The following is a 21,140-nucleotide window of genomic DNA, read 5'->3' on the forward strand; positions in this document are numbered from 1 at the left end:
AAGGGAGAAATGGTCCTCAAAAAGGGGATTGGGCGATGGGAATATTACTCATCCCTGGAAGAATACTACAGTTGCGTAACCAACAGATGAGCCTCGGAGTATAAGGCGGATTGAACGGCGACGACTTAGGCAATGAAATATGGATTATGGAAATGCGGATCGTGGAATGTCACAACCTTGAATAAACCTGGTAGGCAGAGAAACCTACTAAATGAACTATCTAGATACAAAATAACAATTACTGCAATTCAAGAAACAAAATGGCTAGATAATGATAGAGACACAAGAACACACATTATTCTACAAAGTGGCAAACCAACTGGCACTAAAGAGCTGGGAGTGGCGTTCTTAGTGGACAAAAAAATAAAATGCAATATACTAGATTTCAAACTATTAAGGGAAAGAATATCACAATTATCAACATTCACTGTCCTGGCTGAAGAAAAAGACCTAGAAGAAAAAGAAATGTTTTATCAACATCTACATAAGCACCGCATACAATCAGTCACCAATAAATTACATACAAATCATACCTAATCGGGGATATAAATGCTAAGATTGGAAAAGGAACCGAATACATGGACAATATGCATAACCTCCACGAGAGAACTAATGAAAATGGAAGCCTACTAATAGACTTCGCTGCTAACAAGGGAATCATCATAAAGTCAACCTTTTTCCTACGGAACATCCACAAGGCCACTTGTCCACTCACCGAATGGACAAACAACCAACCAGATAGACCATATTTTAATAAACAGAAGAGCGGCAACAAGCGTAATAGATACGAGAGCCAGGAGGGGAGCAGTATGCGGCTGGGATTGCTTTCTTCTGCAAATAAAATTTAGATTCCGTATAAATAGACAGGGGAAGAACAAACACGAAAAAACAGAAAAGTTAAACATGGACAACCTTCGAACAAAGATTTCGAGAAGAACACTGAATAGAGAACTCCTAGAACAGAGAGAGGAAATAATACAAGAAGAATGGAATAAGATTAAAATAATAACATGGGAAACGGCTAAAAGAGTGATGCGAATTAAAAAACATCAAAGAAAAGACCTTTGGTTTAATGAAGAATATAAATAAGCAATAGACAAAAGAAATGAACTATACGTGCAGTACACTCAAAGAAGGACACGAGGAAGGCGTGAAAAATTTGAAGAACAACGAAGAAAGGTAGACAAAATATACAGAAGAAAGAAGAGGAGATAAGAAAGCGACCAAATACTAAGAATGGAGGAAGATTTCAATCAGGGTGACACTAGAGGAGCATATAAGTTCCTGAAACAACTCACTGAGGGAAATAAACCACGGCTTAATCTTTTTGGGCGAAAATTGGAAATATTTTTTTTTCATAATTTGCGCTCTGAAATAAAATAACTTACTGTTATTGTTATTCAATGTTGAATTTTATAACGAATTTCCATAAAACTCCAGCAGACGACGTAGATATCCGGCACCAGGTACCTCGTACAACATCGCCGAAGTAATATCGTGTTCAGTGACCTCAAAAACCCCTTGATAATAAATTTCAACTATTTTCATAACGAATTTTCATAAAACTCCAGAAGATGACGTAGATACCGGGCACCAGGTACCTCGTACAGCATGGCCGAAGTAATATTGGTGTTCAGTGATATCAATAACCTCGGGATAACAAATTTCAATGATTTCATATGAATTTCCATAAAACCCCAGTAGACGACGTGCATACCGGGATACCAGGCACCAGGTACCTCTTACAGCTTTGCCGACCAAATATTCCTGCAGCGACCTCAAAAACCCATCGACTATGAAAATTGAACTCATTTCCATGATTATTTTCCGAATTGTGAATTTTTATTTTTTGAACACTTTGAGATGCACTTTGGAAAATGCATTTTTCGCCTACGCCTACAGCAATGCAATTTTCATTTGTCCCTCATGCCAAGTGATCAACCATTTTCCTGAAGCTCTCCCAAATCGAATGCAAAATCGAAGACGATCCGTCTTACTTTAAAAAAGTTAGAGGTGCACAACAACACCCAACGAAGCATACATATCCATAGGAAATAAAGTTTAGAATATATAAAACCATCATACCACCAATAACAACATATGGCGAGGAAATATGGATCATGACAGAAAAGATAATAAACCTTATTAATACTTTTGAAAGAAAGATATTAAGGAGGATATTGGGACTCATTTTCGACAATGGTATAGGGAGAATAAGGTTCAACCACGAGTTATACCAATATTACAAAGAACTCTCTACTCTATAGCAAATTATGCAAAAATAAAAAGATTGCGCTGGGCAGGTCACCCCATAATAATGTACAATGACAAACCACTTAGTAGAACGCTTAGCTGAACTATGGTGAGACGTCGGCCAGTAGGAAGATCAAGGAAGAGGTCAATAGACGAAGTAAGAAACGATGCTAAACAGATATTAAGGGTGGCTTACTGGAGGAGAACAGCCAGGAACAGAGATACTTGGAGGCGGATACTGGGGGAGGCCAGTGCCCTTCTTGGGCTGTAGCGCCATAGGAGAGAGAGGGAGAGGAGAGAGAGAGAGAGAGAGAGAGAGAGGGGGGGAAGGGGAAGTATCTAAGAACTTTAAGGGACATTAGTAAGAGAAATTGGTTCGTCTTGAATATGAATACCTAAATAATGAGGCATATTAATGGACTCCTTTTAATCTTATTAATGGAGTCGGATATCGTATCATTAAAGTTTGTAATTATTTCAATTAATTCAAGTTTCCTTTCTGTTGCTCATATAGGCATATCTTGTTATTTCCACTTCTAAAACTCAAATTTTGGCCGGCTAGAAATTTAACAACATAAATTATAATTTATAAAGCAGAAACCACGAATGTTTCTTTTTCCATAATATTTATTAATTTCTCATTTAGTAAATCAGTTGTTGTTTTAAAAGAAAATTTTTCTACTTAAAACTGACTCTTTGATTTTTCATGTCGCTCTAACTCTATAACCTGATTTACATGTTTTTAACATTTGCAAGGAAAACAATATTAACTAAATATTAATGGTAGGGGAGCAAAGTATGCTAAATGTGCAGTTACTCGAGCGCTGTGGGGACCTATTGGGTTATGATTATTAGGTCTTAAAACCAAAAAAAGTTAAGTAAAATTTTCCATTTTAGTGGTTACTTGCCATTTTTTAATTTAATTTTCCATTTCCAACAATCGTTTTTTCCGATTATAGCGCCATCTATCCATAATTCGAAAAAATGTTTCGAATAAAAGTTACTTATTTTTACATAAAGAATCAAAACCTGCATTAAAAATTGGGGCTCCTATTTAAGATTTTAAAGTAACCCCGCACATTACCTCTGTGGGGGGTGGTGTTTGGTACCATTCGATGGATTTTTCAAAAATATAGAATAAGTATATTTTGCAGTTTTTCGATCTAATGTTTATTTTGCGAAATATCGCGGCATTTGTATTTAAAATTTTAAATATACCCCCACCCCTCTCCGTGGGGATCATGTTTGGTATAATTCTATAGATTTTTGAAAAATATTGAATACGTAGTTTTTAGTTTTTCGATTTTACGTTCATTTCGCGAAATATTCGCTTTTTTGTGAAACTTTTTGACTCACCCATTTTCTTATGCCCAGCTAAAATCGTCAGATTTTTGAAATATACACTCTTTTGCATGTACTTAACTTTTCACTTGAAAACACTGTATATTGTTTGTGTTTTGAAGTCCTTAAGAAATACTAATTATTTTTCATGTAATATTCCCTATACCTAAATGCCATAATTTCGGAGTAATTGCTACATTTATTTTTAAAAAAGTTTTTAAACAATTTATTAAAATCAATTTTTTACGTGCGGGTCGACATTATTTTCGATTCTTTGGATCATTGGGAATAAAATAGGTCTTTCGTAATTTTTCTCTACAGTTAATCGTTTCCGAGTTATAAACAATTTAAAACTGAAAAAAATCAAAAAATGACGATTTTTAAGGTTCAAAAACACAAATAAAAAAAATTATTTTTGAAACTACGAAGTGCCTAAATTCAAGCTCAAACCTTGTGTTATCAGCTACCGATATAAGTAATTTGGGCTATGTAATTATTCATTTTAAAACATTGTTTTTTAGTTGATCGCACGTCCTCATATATGCGCTTCATTAACAATTAAGAAACAATGTTTTAGAATAAAATGTGTCAAAAATTCGTATGGGGAGCTGATAGAAGAAAGTTTGAGCTTAAATTTAGGTACTTCGTAATTTCAAAAATGATATCTTTTACTTGTGTTTTTGAGCCTTAAATATTGTCATTTTTCGTTTTTTTTTTTATTTTTTTTAGTTTTAAATTGTTTATAACTCGAAAACGATTAACTTTAGAGAAAAATTACAAAAGACCTTTTTTGTTCCTAATGATCCAAAGAATCTAAAATAATGTCTACTCTGACCGAAAAAATTGATTTTTATAATTTGTTTAAAAACTTTTTTACAAATAAATAAATCGAATAAAATCGAATAAATGTAACTCCGTAATTATGGCTTTTAGGTATAGGGAATATAACATGAAAAATAATTATTATTCCTTAAGGACTTCAAAACGCAAAAAAATATACAGGATACTCTATTTGAAATAATAAATTTCACTAGAATTCCAGAAAAACGGAAGATCTGACAACAATGTAATTACCACTATAATATCGGCCGCATTAGAAAACCCTTACCCACCAAAATCTATAAAAATCGTGCAAGCCGTTTCCGAGATAATAGAGGGTTTCCATACATAAAACTCACTGGATAATTGAAAAATTACAATTTAGATTAGATTTCGAAAAAATAAAGGTAAGTAGAAACACCCCCAGGTATTCATCCTATCTGCAGATTTTCCTTACAATCGGATATCATCACACTCACTTGTAGAGTAGAGCAGTCTACCATACCATCTCAATGAGTGCGTCGAAATGTAGGTTATTAACTAGAAAATCAGTGGCCATTTCGACGACATCGCTTGACGAAGAATGTTTACTAAGTTAGTGGTTTTATTCTTCCTTTATACGTTCGTGTCTGCAAGAACGCCATGCAGAATTTATGAATCCGTTAATAAAGAGAATATTAGAAATTGTTTACAGACAAGACTTGGAGATGTTAACGGTAAGTGTTTCAAATAATGTTTCAAATAATCTTTCTTGCTTTTCTATTACTTTATTTAGTCCATTGATATGTTATATTGAGGGTTGCATTTCTTAGAGGAGGCAATTTTATTTTTTTAATGTGTACGATGGGTTAGTAGAAGATTAAGTTCAAGTTTGTGAGGGTGCCACCCTTGTCCCCCGGCCGCCATCTTGGAGAAAGGGGTGCAAAGCATTATCGCGCTGTTTCTCGTAAACTACCAAACTTACGGAAAATTTAATTAAAAATAAAATGTAGTAATAGTAGGGGAGGAAAGTATGCTAAATTTGCAGTCACTCGAGCGCTGTGGGGACCTATTGGGTTGTGATTATTAGGTCTTAAAACCAAAAAAAGTTAAGTAAAATTTTCCATTTTAGTGGGGACTTTCCATTTTTTACTTTAATTTTCCATTTCCAACAATCGATTTTTCGATTATAGCGCCATCTATCCATAATTCGAAAAAATGTTTTGAATAAAAGTTGCTTATTTTTACGTAAAGAATTCAAATCTGCAATAAAAATTTGGGGCCCGTATTTAAGATTTTAAAGTAACCCCCACCCCACCTCCGCGGGGGTCGTGATTGGTACCATTCGATAGATTTTTCAAAAATATTGAATAAGTGTATTTTGCAGTTTTTCGATCTGATGTTTATTTTGCGAAATATCGCGGGATTTGTATTTAAAATTTACCCTCCACCCCTCTCCGTGGGGGTGGTATGTTTGGTATCATTCGATAGATTTTTGAAAAATATTGAACAAGTATTTTTTAATTTTTCGATATGACATTCATTTCGCGAAATATTCGCTTTTTTTGTGAAACTTTTTGACCCTCCCATTTCCTTACGCCCCGCTCAATTCGTCAGATTTTTGAAATATACACTCTTGCATGCACTTACCTTATCTTAATCTGACAATTTCGAGTATTTTTAAGGGTAGATTTTTTTTTCGGCCCCCTTAACGAACGCCCCTGTGTTAAGAGGCAATATATGGTAGAGGTGCATCTGCAGGGTACCAGGTTTCTCACCATATGATAATCTGACGCGCTCGAGTAACTAAATCCCCGCTTGGGCTCCCCTACCATAAATTAAATGTTCTACAATTTTATTTCTATTACTTTTTATCGTCAAGTGTCCAACAAATAAGTTATAAACAAAAGTAAGTGAAAATTTTGTTTCCTTTTGGAGGTTATAACTTTTTTTCAGTTCATTTTACAATAAAATGACATCATAGAAATTTTGTAGATTATTTCATTCATAGGAGATTCTGACCAATAGAAAGCTACAGAAATAAAAATTAAACTGATTATTTTTTGATGATTTTAACTTCCAATCGTATAGTAAGATATTTGATCACGTGTTTAATTCTGTCCATTCAGATTAAAATTATACTGATTATTTTATTCATAGAAGATTCTGACCAATAGAAAGCTACAGAAATAAAAATTAAACTGATAATTTTTGATAATATCCCGTCGTCAAGTATATTACGTCAGATGCCCTTCGTTGCTACGAAAAAATACATTCAGCGACATTTATGAAAATTAATGTTTTAAAAATTATAAAAGTGATGACTTTCAACCGTCAAATATTTATAACAACTGTGTGTTATTTGTACTAATTTGTACTTACATAAATAAATTACAATAAAATTTGGGTTTTGAACAGTTTTATTCATGAAATAATCGCAACAAATTGCACTCGATCTCTAAAATTATTATCGAATTTTTGCCCTCGTGACACTTTGACATAATTTCACTCCCCTTCGGGTCGTGAAATTAAAACTGTCAAAGTGTCACTCGGGAAAAATTCGATAATTTTAGAGCTCTTGTGCAATTACTACTGAGAATTATCTACTGTAGAAAATTACCGATAGAATTGTTTTAAGTAGATTGTTTCTGTTTAATGGCAACCAGTTTCCTAGTTTTGAGAACTGTCACATTTAAGAAAATATCCATAATATACGTATTAAAAAATAATCTTACGAATATCACACGACAGTAAGAATAAATAAGAAAATAATACTTCATTTTTACTCAAATTTGTTGTCATTGGGCAATAGCCACTCGAGCCCTGCGTGCTCTCGTGTTTATTGCCAGACAACAAATTTTCGAAAAACTGTCGCATTATTTTCAATTTATTCTCACTCTCTTGTGATATTATTCCCGATTATTTCATTCATAGGAGATTCTGACCAATAGAAAGCTACAGAAATCTGAATTAAATCGATAATTTTTGATAATCTCCCGTCGTTAAGTATATTACGTCAGATGCACTTCGTTGCTACGAAAAAATACATTCAGTGACATTAATGACAATTAATGTTTTAAAAATTATAAAAGTGATGACTTTCAATCGTCAAATATTTATAAAAACTGTGTGTTTAATGGTACTTACATAAATAAATTACAATAAAATTTTGGTTTTGAACAGTTTTATTCATGAAATAATCGCAACAAATTGCACTCGACGTCTGAAATTAATATAGAATTTTTGCTCTCGTGACACTTTGACATAATTTCACTCGCCTTCGGCTCGTGAAATTAACACTGTCAAAGTGTCACTCGGGAAAAATTCAATAATTTCAGAGCTCTTGTGCAATTACTACTGATAATTTTTGATAATATCCCGTCCTTAAGTACATTACGTCAGATGCCCTTCGTTGCTACAAAAAAATACATTCGGTGACATTAATGACAATTAATGTTTTAAAAATTATAAAAGTGATGACTTTCAACCGTCAAATATTTATAACAACTTTGTGTTTAATTGTACTAATTTATACTTACATAAATAAATTACAATAAAATTTTGGTTTTGAACAGATTTATTCATGAAATAATCGCAACAAATTGCACTCGATCTCTAAAATTATTATCGAATTTTAGAGCTCTTGTGCAATTACTACTGACAATTTTCCAACGAACGGTTTTACAGCACTCCAAACTGGACCACATTCTCGAATGCTCAAAGGGATACAACAAAAACAAAACGTTAGGCTTACTTTTCTATCTATATATTTATTTGTTTATTTATACAATTTATTATGATTTTAACATACCTATGCTATTACTAAACTATTTTTAACGTTTCTCCCCACTACAAAACTTAGAACCCTAAGGCTAAGGCTCCACGGGCGACAAATTTACACTAGCAGTAGCCGTAAAACGAACTTAAGGTTTCGCGGAACAGAATAGGAATAGCCGAACTGAACCGACTACAGGACTTGTGCGTAGTCGGTTCAGTTCGGCTATTCCTATTCCGTTCCGCGGAACCTTAAGTTAGTTTTACGGCTACTGCTGGCGTAAAATTGTCGCCCGTGGAGCCTTAGCCTAAGCATGTAGAAAATGCCCAAGTAGTTGTTTAAGGACAAAATTCGTCCTGCCTATCTGTCTGCTATTACTGTAATTATAATTGGACCCCGATTTGCAACAAGAAACCAGTTGACGTTAAGTTAGTTTGGAGGTATTCAAGAAAAACATTTTATTTGCTTGAATAAATTATTTGGATATAAAAATAATAATAAACGACCCAAAAATAATAGTTATTAAGGTACCAAGGGTATTATAAGGATAATAACGCTTAAGGTCAATGGTGTATTTACCGAGGGCCTTCGGCCCGAGGGATATACGGTGACCGAAAGCGTTATTATTATAATACCCGTGGTGCCTTCAACGTTTAATGTCTGACTAAATTATTCTTTATATGCGAAAAATTTGAATGAATTTTGAATTAATTAGTTTTCAAATAAGTATGTACCTACATTTACCAGTAACAGTAGTAACGTAATTGTGGTAACCATAGTTTTACTTAGGTTGATATTTGTCAACTTGGTAGTATCTAAGTCGTTATTTAAATTTAATGCCCAAGGGTGTTATATCGTACTTAACAGACTTCGAAATAATGTCATTATGTGTCAAATAATATACCAGTCGGACATTAACACTTTTATTATAACATGGGTTTTCATGCAATAATACAATTATTAACAACTGAAAAATTAACTCCTATGGTAGAAAAAAATCACTCGGTTCTTTGTTATTAAATGTAAAATTAACAATCCACGTCTGGTTCGAAATCTGTATTTCTGTTTAATCCATCTGCAGTGCGTCCATAAAGCAAAACATAAATTCATTATTAGCTAAATAAGTAACACTATTAGAATTCCCGAAACAGGTCGATTTTTATTTTTAAATTACGATTTTTTGGCATATATATATATATATATATATATATATATATATATATATCATACTAAGTGACGTCATCGACATGGGTGTGATAACGTAATCGATGATTTTTTATATAAGGATATAGGTCATATGATAGCTCATTTAAAAGGGTAGTTAACTCTCTATTCAGCGATATAAACATTAACATAGTTATTGTTTTATAAATATAAACAAAAAAACAAAATTGTTTTTTTAAATTAAATTAACTGACACACAAAGAAGAATGTTAATGTATGTAATTTATTTAATTCTAAATACATTTCACTGCTGTCAGAAAACAGAAAAAAAATTATTTGAAAAATAAACATTGATTTTCGCTTAAATGAAGTGTTCAAACTGCCAAGAGGCAGGTGGGTGGCCGCTTTAACACTGAATCTAAGCGAAAAACAATAGTTATTTGTTAAATAAACCTTTTTTTGTTTGCTGACAACAGTTAAACGAATTTTGCATTAAATAAATTACATACATTCTTCTTTTTGTCTCAATTAATTTAAGTTTTTTTGAACACCCTGTATAAATAATTATGTTAATGTTTATATTACTGAATAGAGACTTGAATTTTCCTTTTAACTGAGCTGCCACGTGATCCCTATTCTCATTTAAGAAAATCATCGATTACGGCATCACGCTTAGATAGATGGCGTCACTAGTATGATATATATGCCAATAAATCGTAATTTAAAAATAAAGATCGACTTGTTCCAGGAATTTCTAGTAGTGTTGTTTATTTAGCTTAGAATGAATTTATGCGTTACTTTATGGACGCTCTGTATATCATCGATTATAGTATTATTTGCTATAGAATTTTTTTAAAGATCGTGGTGTCCTGAATGAAATGAAGATAACTTTGTATATATATATTATCTTTTTAAGTTTTGCTTTGGAAACTGACTTTAATTTTTTAAGGGGAACTGAGCAAAATGCAACTGAACAATTTTAATGTGTTTTAAATGTATTAATTTTTTTCCAATCCTGAGAAAACTAATGAGTATTTTTGAAAAATTGAAACGCAGAATGAAAGGTTACTTTATTACCGAGGGCCGAAAGTCCCTCAGAATAAATAAAAAGTTTATTTTGAATGAAATATTTGCAATTAAAAATCACACTACATTTTCTTTTTTATTTTCACCCATGTAACTGATTAAAATAAACATTATAGAAGTTTCCATGGACTTTCGGCCCTCGGTAATAATGTAATCATTCATTTCATTTCAGATAAGTTTATTTATCTTCCAGAGATGAATCGATTTAATCAATTGCGAATTTCTAGTACCGCTCATAGGTGTCCGTTTTAGGTAGAGCAACTGATATTTTACCGCATAATTTCTTTGTCTTTAATTTAGAAACATTTTTTACACTAGATTATTAAATTATGAGGTATTCTAGTACTAAAATTTACTCTTACTTTAAAACGGTAAAATACACTGTTTTTTTTTTAATTTTTTTCTAATTCAAAAAACGAAAATTTTCAAATTTTTGTTTCTAGAAAACGGTGTATTCTACCGACTTAAATCAAGAAAACCTTTTAGTATTTACTGGAATACCTCAAAATTGAATAATCCAGTGTCAAAAATGCTTAAAAGTTGAAGACAAAAAAGTTATGCGATAAAATATCCGTTGTCCTACATAAAATGGACGCCTATGACCGGTACTAGAAATTCGCAATTGATGGAATCGATTTAACTCTGGAAGATAAATAGACGAACCAGTTTTCATTTTTCTACATAGAAGCGTTCTGGAGATATTAAAAAGACCAATTACAGGGCTCCATCTTCAAAGAGCTTTGACTCCCTTAGGAATCATTGTCGGACTAGGTGAATTGGGTTAAATTGTCTTAAAATAATCTGAGGAACCTCCTGTAATCGTGTGTCAGGAGAGTTTCTGGATACCCTGAATAGTCGTTTTACCATTTAGATTTAATAGTATTTGTAAATACTCTAAGCCCTAAGCTAATTAGCAAAATTCATGGAAAAGTTATTTACCAGCAATTTTATTGCTGAAATCGAATTATAAGATCCTATATATTAATAATATAGGTATGCAAAGTCCGCAGATAGTGTGCTACTTTTTTTATAAACAAAATGGCGCCGACAAATCGTATTTTTTTCAATTATTGCTCTATAACTCCGAAGATTTTAACTTTACAACAAAAATACCCAAATAAAAATTCACCGCAATTAAATTCTGCATAGAGATATGTTTTTCCCGATTTGCTCCTACGAAAATTTTCCTCGGAAAATGCGGGTTTTCCTAACAAAAACTATAATTTTCAAATAAAGTTTTAGGTAAGTACTTAATTATTAATCAATAATTAAATAACTTATTGACATCAAAGATTTCTTGGTATAGATTGTAATTCCAGAAGCCGGTGAAAATTAAACGAATACTTTAGCAACAATTCAATTGTTAATTAACAATTTACGATCGCAATAATAACCAACATAATCATGATACATTGATAAAACTTTTAAAGATTATAAAGATGAGATGCTTGTTCAATATTTTATCGACAAAATATAATTTTTTCTTTTTTTTGCATAATCTTTAAATTTTGAAAAAAAAATAGTTATAATACGTTGGTCTAATTAGTAAAGTACAAAGAAAGGTTATTTACCAGCAATTTTATTGCTTTAATCGAATTATAAGATCCTATATATTATTAATATAGGTATGCAAAGTCCACAGATAGTGTGCTACTTTTTTTATAAACAAAATGGCGCCGACAAATCGTATTTTTTTCAATTGTTGCTCTATAACTCCTAAGATTTTAACTTTACGCCAAAAACACTCAAATAAAAATTCACCCCAATTTAATTCTACATAGAGGCATGTTTTTCCCGATTTTCTCCGACGAAAATTTTCCTCGGAAAATGTGGGTTTTCCCAACAAAATCTCGAATTTTCAAATAAATTTTTTGGGCCAGTAATTATTTATCAATAATTATATAGCTTGGTGAAATAAAAGCTTTCTTGGTATAGATTATAAATTCAGAAGCCGGTTAAAATGAAACGAATATTTTAGCAACAATTCAATTGTTAATTAACAATTTACAGTCGCAATAACAACCAAAATAATCATGAGACATTGATCAAACTTAGAAAGATTATAAAGGTGTGATGCCTATTTAATATTTTGTCGACAAAATATAAATTTTTCATTTTTTTGCATAATCTTTAAATGTTTAAAAAAAATTGTTATAAACAAATTAACATTTCTTAGAAATTGTTTATTATACTCTAATTTTAAAAAATACTTAAAATGCGTATTTCATAGGTCTTGAAAATGAATGCTTTAAAAAAAATTTCCAACCATTTGCAAAAAAGTTAGGAAACAGCAAAATAAATATACGATATCTCCATTGCTTATAATTTGTTTTAATTGTTTCAAAGCTTAAAAGTGAGTCTATGGTACAATCTAATTACTCACAAAGAATGTCAAAAATTAGTGCAATGGTTATATTTTAATCAACGATTAAAAATACTTTTTTTGTAATTTTTAGCGCGAAAGTAGGCTTGATACAGAGCCGGAGATAAAATGTTCACTCGAAGCGACTGACACGCTTAAACTCGCGCGAGTTGTGTATGTGGGCGGGTAGCTACGGTACTGTATTATTCTACTTTCGCGCATGAAAAATAATAACTATGATAGATCTTCAACATATAATAATAAATAATATTATTTTGTCTAAAAATTGTCCGTGGATTAGGCCTATTGGGGATACCACACAAAAAACGCGCCTCCAGACTCTACCTCATTGGTGGCCGGGAAAAGGGTCAAAAATAGCTTAATAATAGCATAGGAATGTTAAAATCATAATAAATAAATATATAGATAGAAAAGTAAGCCCAAGGCTTTGTTTTTATTGTATTCCTATGAGAATTCGAGAATCTGGTCAAGTTTGGAGCGCTAGATAAATAAATAAAATTAAACAACTTTATAGTGGAAATTGTTCGTTGAAAAATCCTCTATAAAATCGCTATGAAGTTATTTTATTGTAAAATGAACAGAAAAAAAGTTATAATATCTAGAAGGAAACTTCTTACAAAACGTTCTCTTATTTTTGCTTATAATTTTTTTGTTAGTCACTTGACGATAAAACGTAATAGATATAAAATTGTATAAAATTTAATTTGCTACATTTTATGTGTAATTAAATTTTCTGTATGGTTGCTAGTTTAGGAGATACAGCGCGAAAGCCCTTTGCACCCGTTTTTCCAAGATGGCGGACGGGGGACAAGGGCGGCGACCCCAAAAACTTGATCTTAAGCTTCTACTGAACCCCCCTACACATTAAAAAAATAAAATTGACTCCTCTAAGAAATGCAACCCTAAATGTAACATTTCAATGGACTATTATTGTAATGGAAATTTTAAAAGATGACGTTACAATAAGAACAACAATCGTTATAAACATGTGAACAACTCAATTGAGGCTCAGATGGTACCCTAGGCCTTATTCATGTGATATCTAATACATCCATGTTTATTTTAATAATTTATAGTCAATGTTTCCATGACTGATTAAGTTTAAAGGGTTCTTACCCAAATATTTTCATTTTGGTGGTTAGTATTTCAGCATCTTGTGAGTATAAACTATATATTTTTTTCAATTCCAGTCAACATTTCAGAAATTTTGCTTTAACTTATTAGGTTATACTTATTTACCGTCAGCACTGATGATGATCTATAATCAGATCGAAAACTAGTTCTGCTTTTGTGATGTAGCCCTTTTTAGGAAGTTTTAATAAATATACCTTTTATAATGGATTTTACTTATTTTTTGTAATATTTGATATACAGCCTGAAATGTTCGGCACAAAAACACTTGGATGAACCCAAAACAAATCTTTATTTTACTACATATCAAATACAACTGGTTAATTCTTTTACCTGTAACTAACTGAAATATAATGCGATAATTAGCAATACATGAGCGTCGCGAGTGGGGTTTATAATTACATGGCCAATACATTACATCACCCCACCCTAAAATCCTACTTATAACTAAATTTAGAAACACAACAAAACTAAACTCCTAAATACTATATTTCGAATCCAAAACGTTTTGGTTCTTTTCTAGATCTTATTGGACGTCTATGTGGGATGCCTGACTCTTGGATAACATCACTATCATTTTGAGAGTCTAGCTGAGGCTCCCCACCTAGATTTCCTGTTGAGTTTGTAGCGGCTTGGATAACATTTTCCTCGTTATTTTGAATATTATTTTCCTCTGAACTATCGTGCATCGTCTCCGCAAAGGTAATACCTTCTAAATTACTATTAAATACTATTTTAATTTGATTACAATGTCTTTTCCACGTAAGTTTACTCCCTAACGGATTTACCAAATATGCTCTTCTACCTAAAATTCGTAAAATCTTTGCTTTGCACCACGACACCTTGGTGTTTCTATAATCTTTAACTAAAACGATATCCCCCACTACAAACTCTACCTGTCTCCTCCCCCTATAATATTTCTTATTATTTTCTTGCGCTTGCATCAAGTTACGTCTAATTTGTGTTAAATCAACTGGGTTTGATTGTTGGTTTTGTAAATCATCAGGTTTAATTAAATCTAGACGCGTTCGCAAAGCCCTTCCAAAAAATATCTTAGCGGGAGAAGTACCTGTCGACAGGTGCACTGTGTTCCTATATGTCAATAAAAATTTAGACAATGATAAATTAATATTCCTTTGATTAATATCTTTTAACAAAAAATGCTTGACTGTTTTAACGCTATTTTCAGCAGCACCGTTGCAATGTGCTGAAAAAGGAGGTATTGTTATATGTTTAATACCATTAATTAAAGTAAAATGTTTAAATTCTTGCGATGTTAGCTGCGGGCCGTTATCGCTGACAAGTACTTCCGGTAAACCATAACGAGCAAAACACTCCCTAAGTTTAGCAATCGTAGCCATTGAGGTGACTGAAGACATTGGACAAACTTCTACCCATTTAGAAAAAGCATCCAAAATGATAAGAAAATGAGTTTTTCGTGTTTCGGCAAAATCTATATGCACGCGTGACCAAACATTTTGAGGAATGCTCCAGCCTTGTAAGGGAACCTTAGGAGGATCTGCCTGCATGTGCTGACATGGAATGCAGTTCTTGCTGAGAACTTCAATTTCTGTATTTAGTGATGGCCACCAAATATAAGACCTAGCTAATAATTTCATCTTAACTATACCAAAGTGAGCTGAATGCAATTCATTCAGTAATTTATTTCGTAGTTTACTAGGAACAATTACTCTTTGTCCCCACAATAAGACGCCATCTTCAATAGATATTTCATTTCGTTTAAGGAAATAGGGTTTAATCTCTAATTCAACATTTGTGGGCCATTTGGCCATAACATATTCAGTTACACGAGACAAAATCGGATCTAATTTTGTTTCTTTCCTTATATCACTCACATTAATAGGAATTTCTTCGCTTTCTGCTAAATAATTTAAATTAACAGTTTCCTCTATATTAAACTTAGAAGAATCTAGCCTTATCGACTTATTTGAAGGCAATCTACTTAAAAAGTCTGCTACATTTTTTTGTGTCGATACATGCTTTATATTAAAATTGAAACCACTTAAAAATACTGCATATCGCTGCAATCTATTTGCCGCTGTAACCGGTATCCCATTTTTAGGGCCAAAAATGGATACTAACGCCTTGTTATCTGTGATTAAATTGAACTCCCTCCCATATAAAAATTGGTAGAAACGTTTGATTCCCCACACTATAGCAGTTGCTTCTTTATCTAGAGTCGAATAAGCCTTTTCGGTATCGCTGAGCGTTGTACTAGCAAAATAGATTGGTTTCTCGTTACCATCTTTCAAACTATGCGAGAGAACAGCTCCGATCCCATAATCTAAACTATCAACCGTTAAATTTAATTCTACGGTTGGGTCGTAATGAACTAATACTAGATCTGAAGCTAACATTTGTTTAATAGTGTCAAAAGCTAATTGACATTCTTCATCCCAGTGCCAAACTACCTTTTGTTTTAAAAGCTTATATAAACAATGAACAATGTTTGGGAGATTTGGAATGAATCGATTATAATAATTTATACTTCCCAAAAACGATTTTAGTTGTGTCACATTCGTAGGTTCTGGGATATCCTCAATAGCCCGAATTTTATCTTGACTTTTATGCAAGCCCCTTTTATCAATTATAAATCCAAGATAAGATACTGATTCCGCGAAAAACGTACATTTTTCTTTTTTTACTGTAAGACCACATTCTTGTAAAATCGCTAAAACTTTACACAAATTCTTAGTGTGTTCTTCCCTATTCCTTCCTGTAATTAGAATATCATCTAAAAAAATAGATATACTTGGCATATTGAGAAATATTTGTTCCATAATACGTTGGAACTGGGATGGACCTGATACAACTCCGTACGGTAGACGATTAAATGCAAATATTCCCTTATGAGTACTAATAATCGTATATTTCCGAAGATCTGGATGAATCACAACTTGCTGATAAGCTTGACTCAGGTCAATTTTAGAAAACTCTTGACCACCCTGTAAATTAGCAAATAAATCATCGATCCGTGGTAACGGATATTTATCCGCTTCGATAAAAGGATTGATAGTTATTTTGAAATCACCACAAATCCTAACACCTCCATCATTTTTTAAAATCGGTACTATGGGTGTTCCCCATTCCGAAAATTCAACTGGAGATATAATGCTCTCCTGGACCATTTTATCTAATTCCATCTCTACCTTGTTTCTTAAAGAAAAAGGAACCACTCTGGGTTTAAAAAATTTAGGTCTGGCATCTGGTTTAATATTAAATTTTAACTGAAATTTATTAAATGTGCCCAATTGGTCAGAAACTACAGTGGGAAAATCTTTCATTAACCACCCCATTATTTCATTATGTTCATCTGCTTCAATAAAATTTAGTTCCCTGAAACCCATATTATAACACCTAATAAAATTTCTACCTAGCAAGGCTGGAGTTTCTCGATGCATAACATAAAAATCCAAATTATTTGTTTGTTTTGAAAAAGTTACTGGTAAGTTAATTTTGCCCTTAGGATGAACCTTGTCTCCCGAAAAATTAACTAACGATACATTAACTTGAGATAACGGTTGTGTATTAAAATATTTGTTATATATACTAGAAGGTAGGACAGAGACCGCGGCGCCCGAATCTAATTCAAATTTAAACATTTTACCTCTAATACTGATATCAATATAAATTGGCGGATCATTATTTGCTGATATACATAATACAGATGATTCAGTTCCTTCTTCCAATAAATTGAAAAATCTATTTCTACATACCCGTTTTAAGTGTCCTCGAACGTTACATAAATTGCAGATATAATCCTTATAGGGACATACTGAAGGCGGATGTCTTTTAGCACACCTGAAACACTTTTGAACACTACCACTGAACTCATCACGATTAAAATCCGAACTATGTCTCTGCATCCCTGAAGTTGAAGGTCTAGTCTCCTTAAATCGCCGTTCTTGTTGATGTGCTCTGCCATGTGATACTTGCAATATTTCCTTACTGCAACTTCCACTCGTTATTTGACACACCTCTCTTTCTTCTACTGGTTCCACTTTCACCACACTTCTGCTATCTACTTCGTTAATGCCAGTTATTGCTGATTTTTCAATTTGTGCTGTTTCCATAGCTTTATTAAATGTGATATCTGACTTCAGTGCAAATAGCGTATTCTTTACTTTTCCATCATTATATTTTGAAATAAACATATCTGTTAATTTCGTTTCCAAATTATTTCCAAATTCACAAGTACCGGCTAGTTTTTTTTAAACGTACACTCCAATTTTTCTTCAGGTTTTTTAGGCACGGACAAGTCGGATAACAAGATATAAGCCTCTTCTGAAAGGCTATATAACAAAATAGCTCTTTTAATATTAACATCTGTAATTTCTCTAGCGATGAAATATTGTTCTAGTCTTTTTATAAACACATTCCATTCACAAATTCTGGGATTAAATTCCAAATTTAACGATAAATCTAATTTTCCGTTTTTCGACATTTTGTATTCACTTATACACACTTTAAAAACGTTTTTATCCTCGTCGCCATGAAATGTTCGGCACAAAAACACTTGGATGAATCCAAAACAAATCTTTATTTTACTACATATCAAATACAACTGGTTAATTCTTTTACCTGTAACTAACTGAAATATAATGCGATAATTAGCAATACATGAGCGTCGCGAGTGGGGTTTATAATTACATGGCCAATAGATTACACAGCCAGCTATAGGAAAACCTCTATCCATGTGGATTTATTTATTCTGTTATGGATTTTTAAAATAGCTTTTAAAAAGTAGATTATAACTCTATGATAAATAACATAATTGTACTATTTTACCTTCTGTATCATTTATGTATTTTATTGGTTTCAGAGACAAGATTTACTGTTCCAAACACCAACGAAACTACCTTCAGTATTTCCAACTTAAATTTCAAAATATCTAACAACACCCTCAACATCTCCTTTAGAAACGACTCCAGTCGAATCGGAAGAAAAATGAAGCAATCCACTGCCAACTTGCTCCAATATGCCCTTGTACCTGCCTTCTTCATGTCCGGAATGATGCCATGGATCATGCCCAAAATCCAGATGATGGTGATGATGCTGTCGATGATGAACAACATGATGTTTAGTAGTGCTCTGTTTACCATGATACGAAACTATGTTTTTGAGAAAACACCGAATGAACATGTAGTCTATGTTAATAACGGATTCAAAAATAGGATACATACACGTTATAGCTAGTAAGGAGAATATATGCGTGTTATAGATAATTAATAGAACTATTCGATACCTGAAGCATTGTTTGAGAACTTAGCTTGAACAGATCTTATTTGGTTTTTATAGGGTTGATTATTATAATCAACAGTTAACTAATCGCTTAAATTATTTTTTACTAATACGTATACCCTTTTAAAGCGGTCCATAAATTGCGTTCTTGCTCGACAGTTTTGTTCGATGAGCAAGCCTGTTCAAACAAAAATGATTATTGCATCATTTTTGCAAGCGTGTAAGAACGACAGTTTTCAACCCATACACTTCCGTTTTTTGTTCGAACAGACTTGCTCGTCGAACAAAACCGTCGAACAATAACGCAATTTGTGGACCACTTTAGCTTTAACATTCCTAATTCCTTCGAGTATAGTTTATTGATGACATTCTCCAGCGACTCAATGAACAATTTTGGCGTATTTTGTCTTTCGTCTTGCTCATGTACTAATTGACCTTTTTTCGTTCCTCCACTCTTTCAAAATTATTTGGTTCTTTAAATTACGAATTATTTTTTACGTTCAATCATAATAATTACGTTTTAATCCTATGAATAATGTTTTTATAATAATTAAAATATCTAAAACACTCTTTTAGGGTGACTAACAAAACTTCCACAATCTACTGATAGGCGAAGCTATAATTATTTTTGGTTGGTAATTTATTTTAATATTGTTCTGAAGCTATGTGCTTGTGGCATAATTATGTAATTGACTGTTTTCTTTGGGAAATAAAGCCACAATTTTAGTTTGAAATTAATTTATTCACGTTTCGACTTCCACGTCGGAAGTCGTCATCGAAATACAAAATAACGTATATATTTTTGTGCAATTTTTAAAAATGATTGTATGTTTATAAACGAATTCTAAAACTATATATTTTTCATATGTATATGGTTACCTAATAAATAAATCATCAAAAAATATTTATTTATATTTCTTTTATATTCATATACCGAGTGGTGAATGATATTCGTAGGATTCTTTTGTAACACCAAAATTCAAAGGCGGCGAACTTATTCAGATGGACTTGTTTTAATGTCCACGCTTCCAAGCCATAAAGAAGAGTAGAGAACACGTAACACCGAAGCATCCTTAGGCGTAGTTCTACAGTGGCGGCTCGTGACCTCAGTATGCGGGTAGGCTACACATATACTTCGGGTAGACGACAAAAAATATCCTACAATTTGTAATACATTTTGAGCCGTCTTGCAATACTAAATGTAATCTATGAGCGCAACAATGTGTAAAAATTGCTTTTGGAGCATCTACTTTAATTTTTGATTGTAATCCGTTTAAAGAGCCAGCCATTACACTTCCACCATCGTAAAATTGAGCAATTAATTTATTTTTGTAATCATATGGCTCAAGCACGTTTGAAATTAAACTATACAGGGTGAGGCAAATAAAGGGCCTATTAGAAATATCTCGAGAACTAAAGGCAACAGAATCATGAAAATTGGAATAAAGGGGTTTTGAAGGATGATCTATTAAATGAAAATATTTTCATCTCTTTGCAGCTTCCGGTTATACCGGAAGTTGCTTATAACTTCGTTTTTTTAAATGGGACACCCTGTATATTTTTACATTTTTGAATTCTCTTCGATGTCTTCTTTCTTAAAATATAAGGTTTTGTAATATTATACAGGGTATTTTAAAAGATAATTACGTTTTTTTTATTAATTTCATAGCAAAATTAACACCCTGTAGAATTGTAGTAGTTTGACATCTAAAACTCTACTTACGTTCAAATGATTTTTAATATACTCTATTATTGTTAAGAATCATTAGTATAGCTAAATTTTTAATTTTAGTATACAGGGTTGGTCGAAACTCGGAATGAGTATTTTCTGAGTTTTCTTAAATGGAACACCCTGTAGTTTAGTATTGTAATGAAATGATATTTTATGATACTTTTCTATTTCTTAAGCATTCCCTATACCTAACTGCTTTAATTTGTGCTTAATTG

General features: G+C 32.2%; 1 protein-coding gene across 1 annotated transcript; it reads left to right on the plus strand.

Annotated features, from left to right (window-relative positions):
* Window positions 1-4,926: 4,926 nt before the first annotated feature.
* Window positions 4,927-20,097, plus strand: LOC114335075 (uncharacterized). Its single transcript, XM_028285231.2, has 2 exons — window positions 4,927-5,129; window positions 18,775-20,097. Exons 1-2 carry the CDS (start codon window positions 4,997-4,999, stop codon window positions 19,146-19,148), a joined length of 507 nt encoding a protein of 168 aa, XP_028141032.1. The 5' UTR covers window positions 4,927-4,996; the 3' UTR covers window positions 19,149-20,097.
* Window positions 20,098-21,140: the final 1,043 nt, after the last annotated feature.

The sequence above is a fragment of the Diabrotica virgifera genome, chromosome 1 (assembly GCF_917563875.1).
Source record: "Diabrotica virgifera virgifera chromosome 1, PGI_DIABVI_V3a".
Taxonomy (NCBI): Eukaryota; Metazoa; Arthropoda; class Insecta; order Coleoptera; family Chrysomelidae; genus Diabrotica; species Diabrotica virgifera.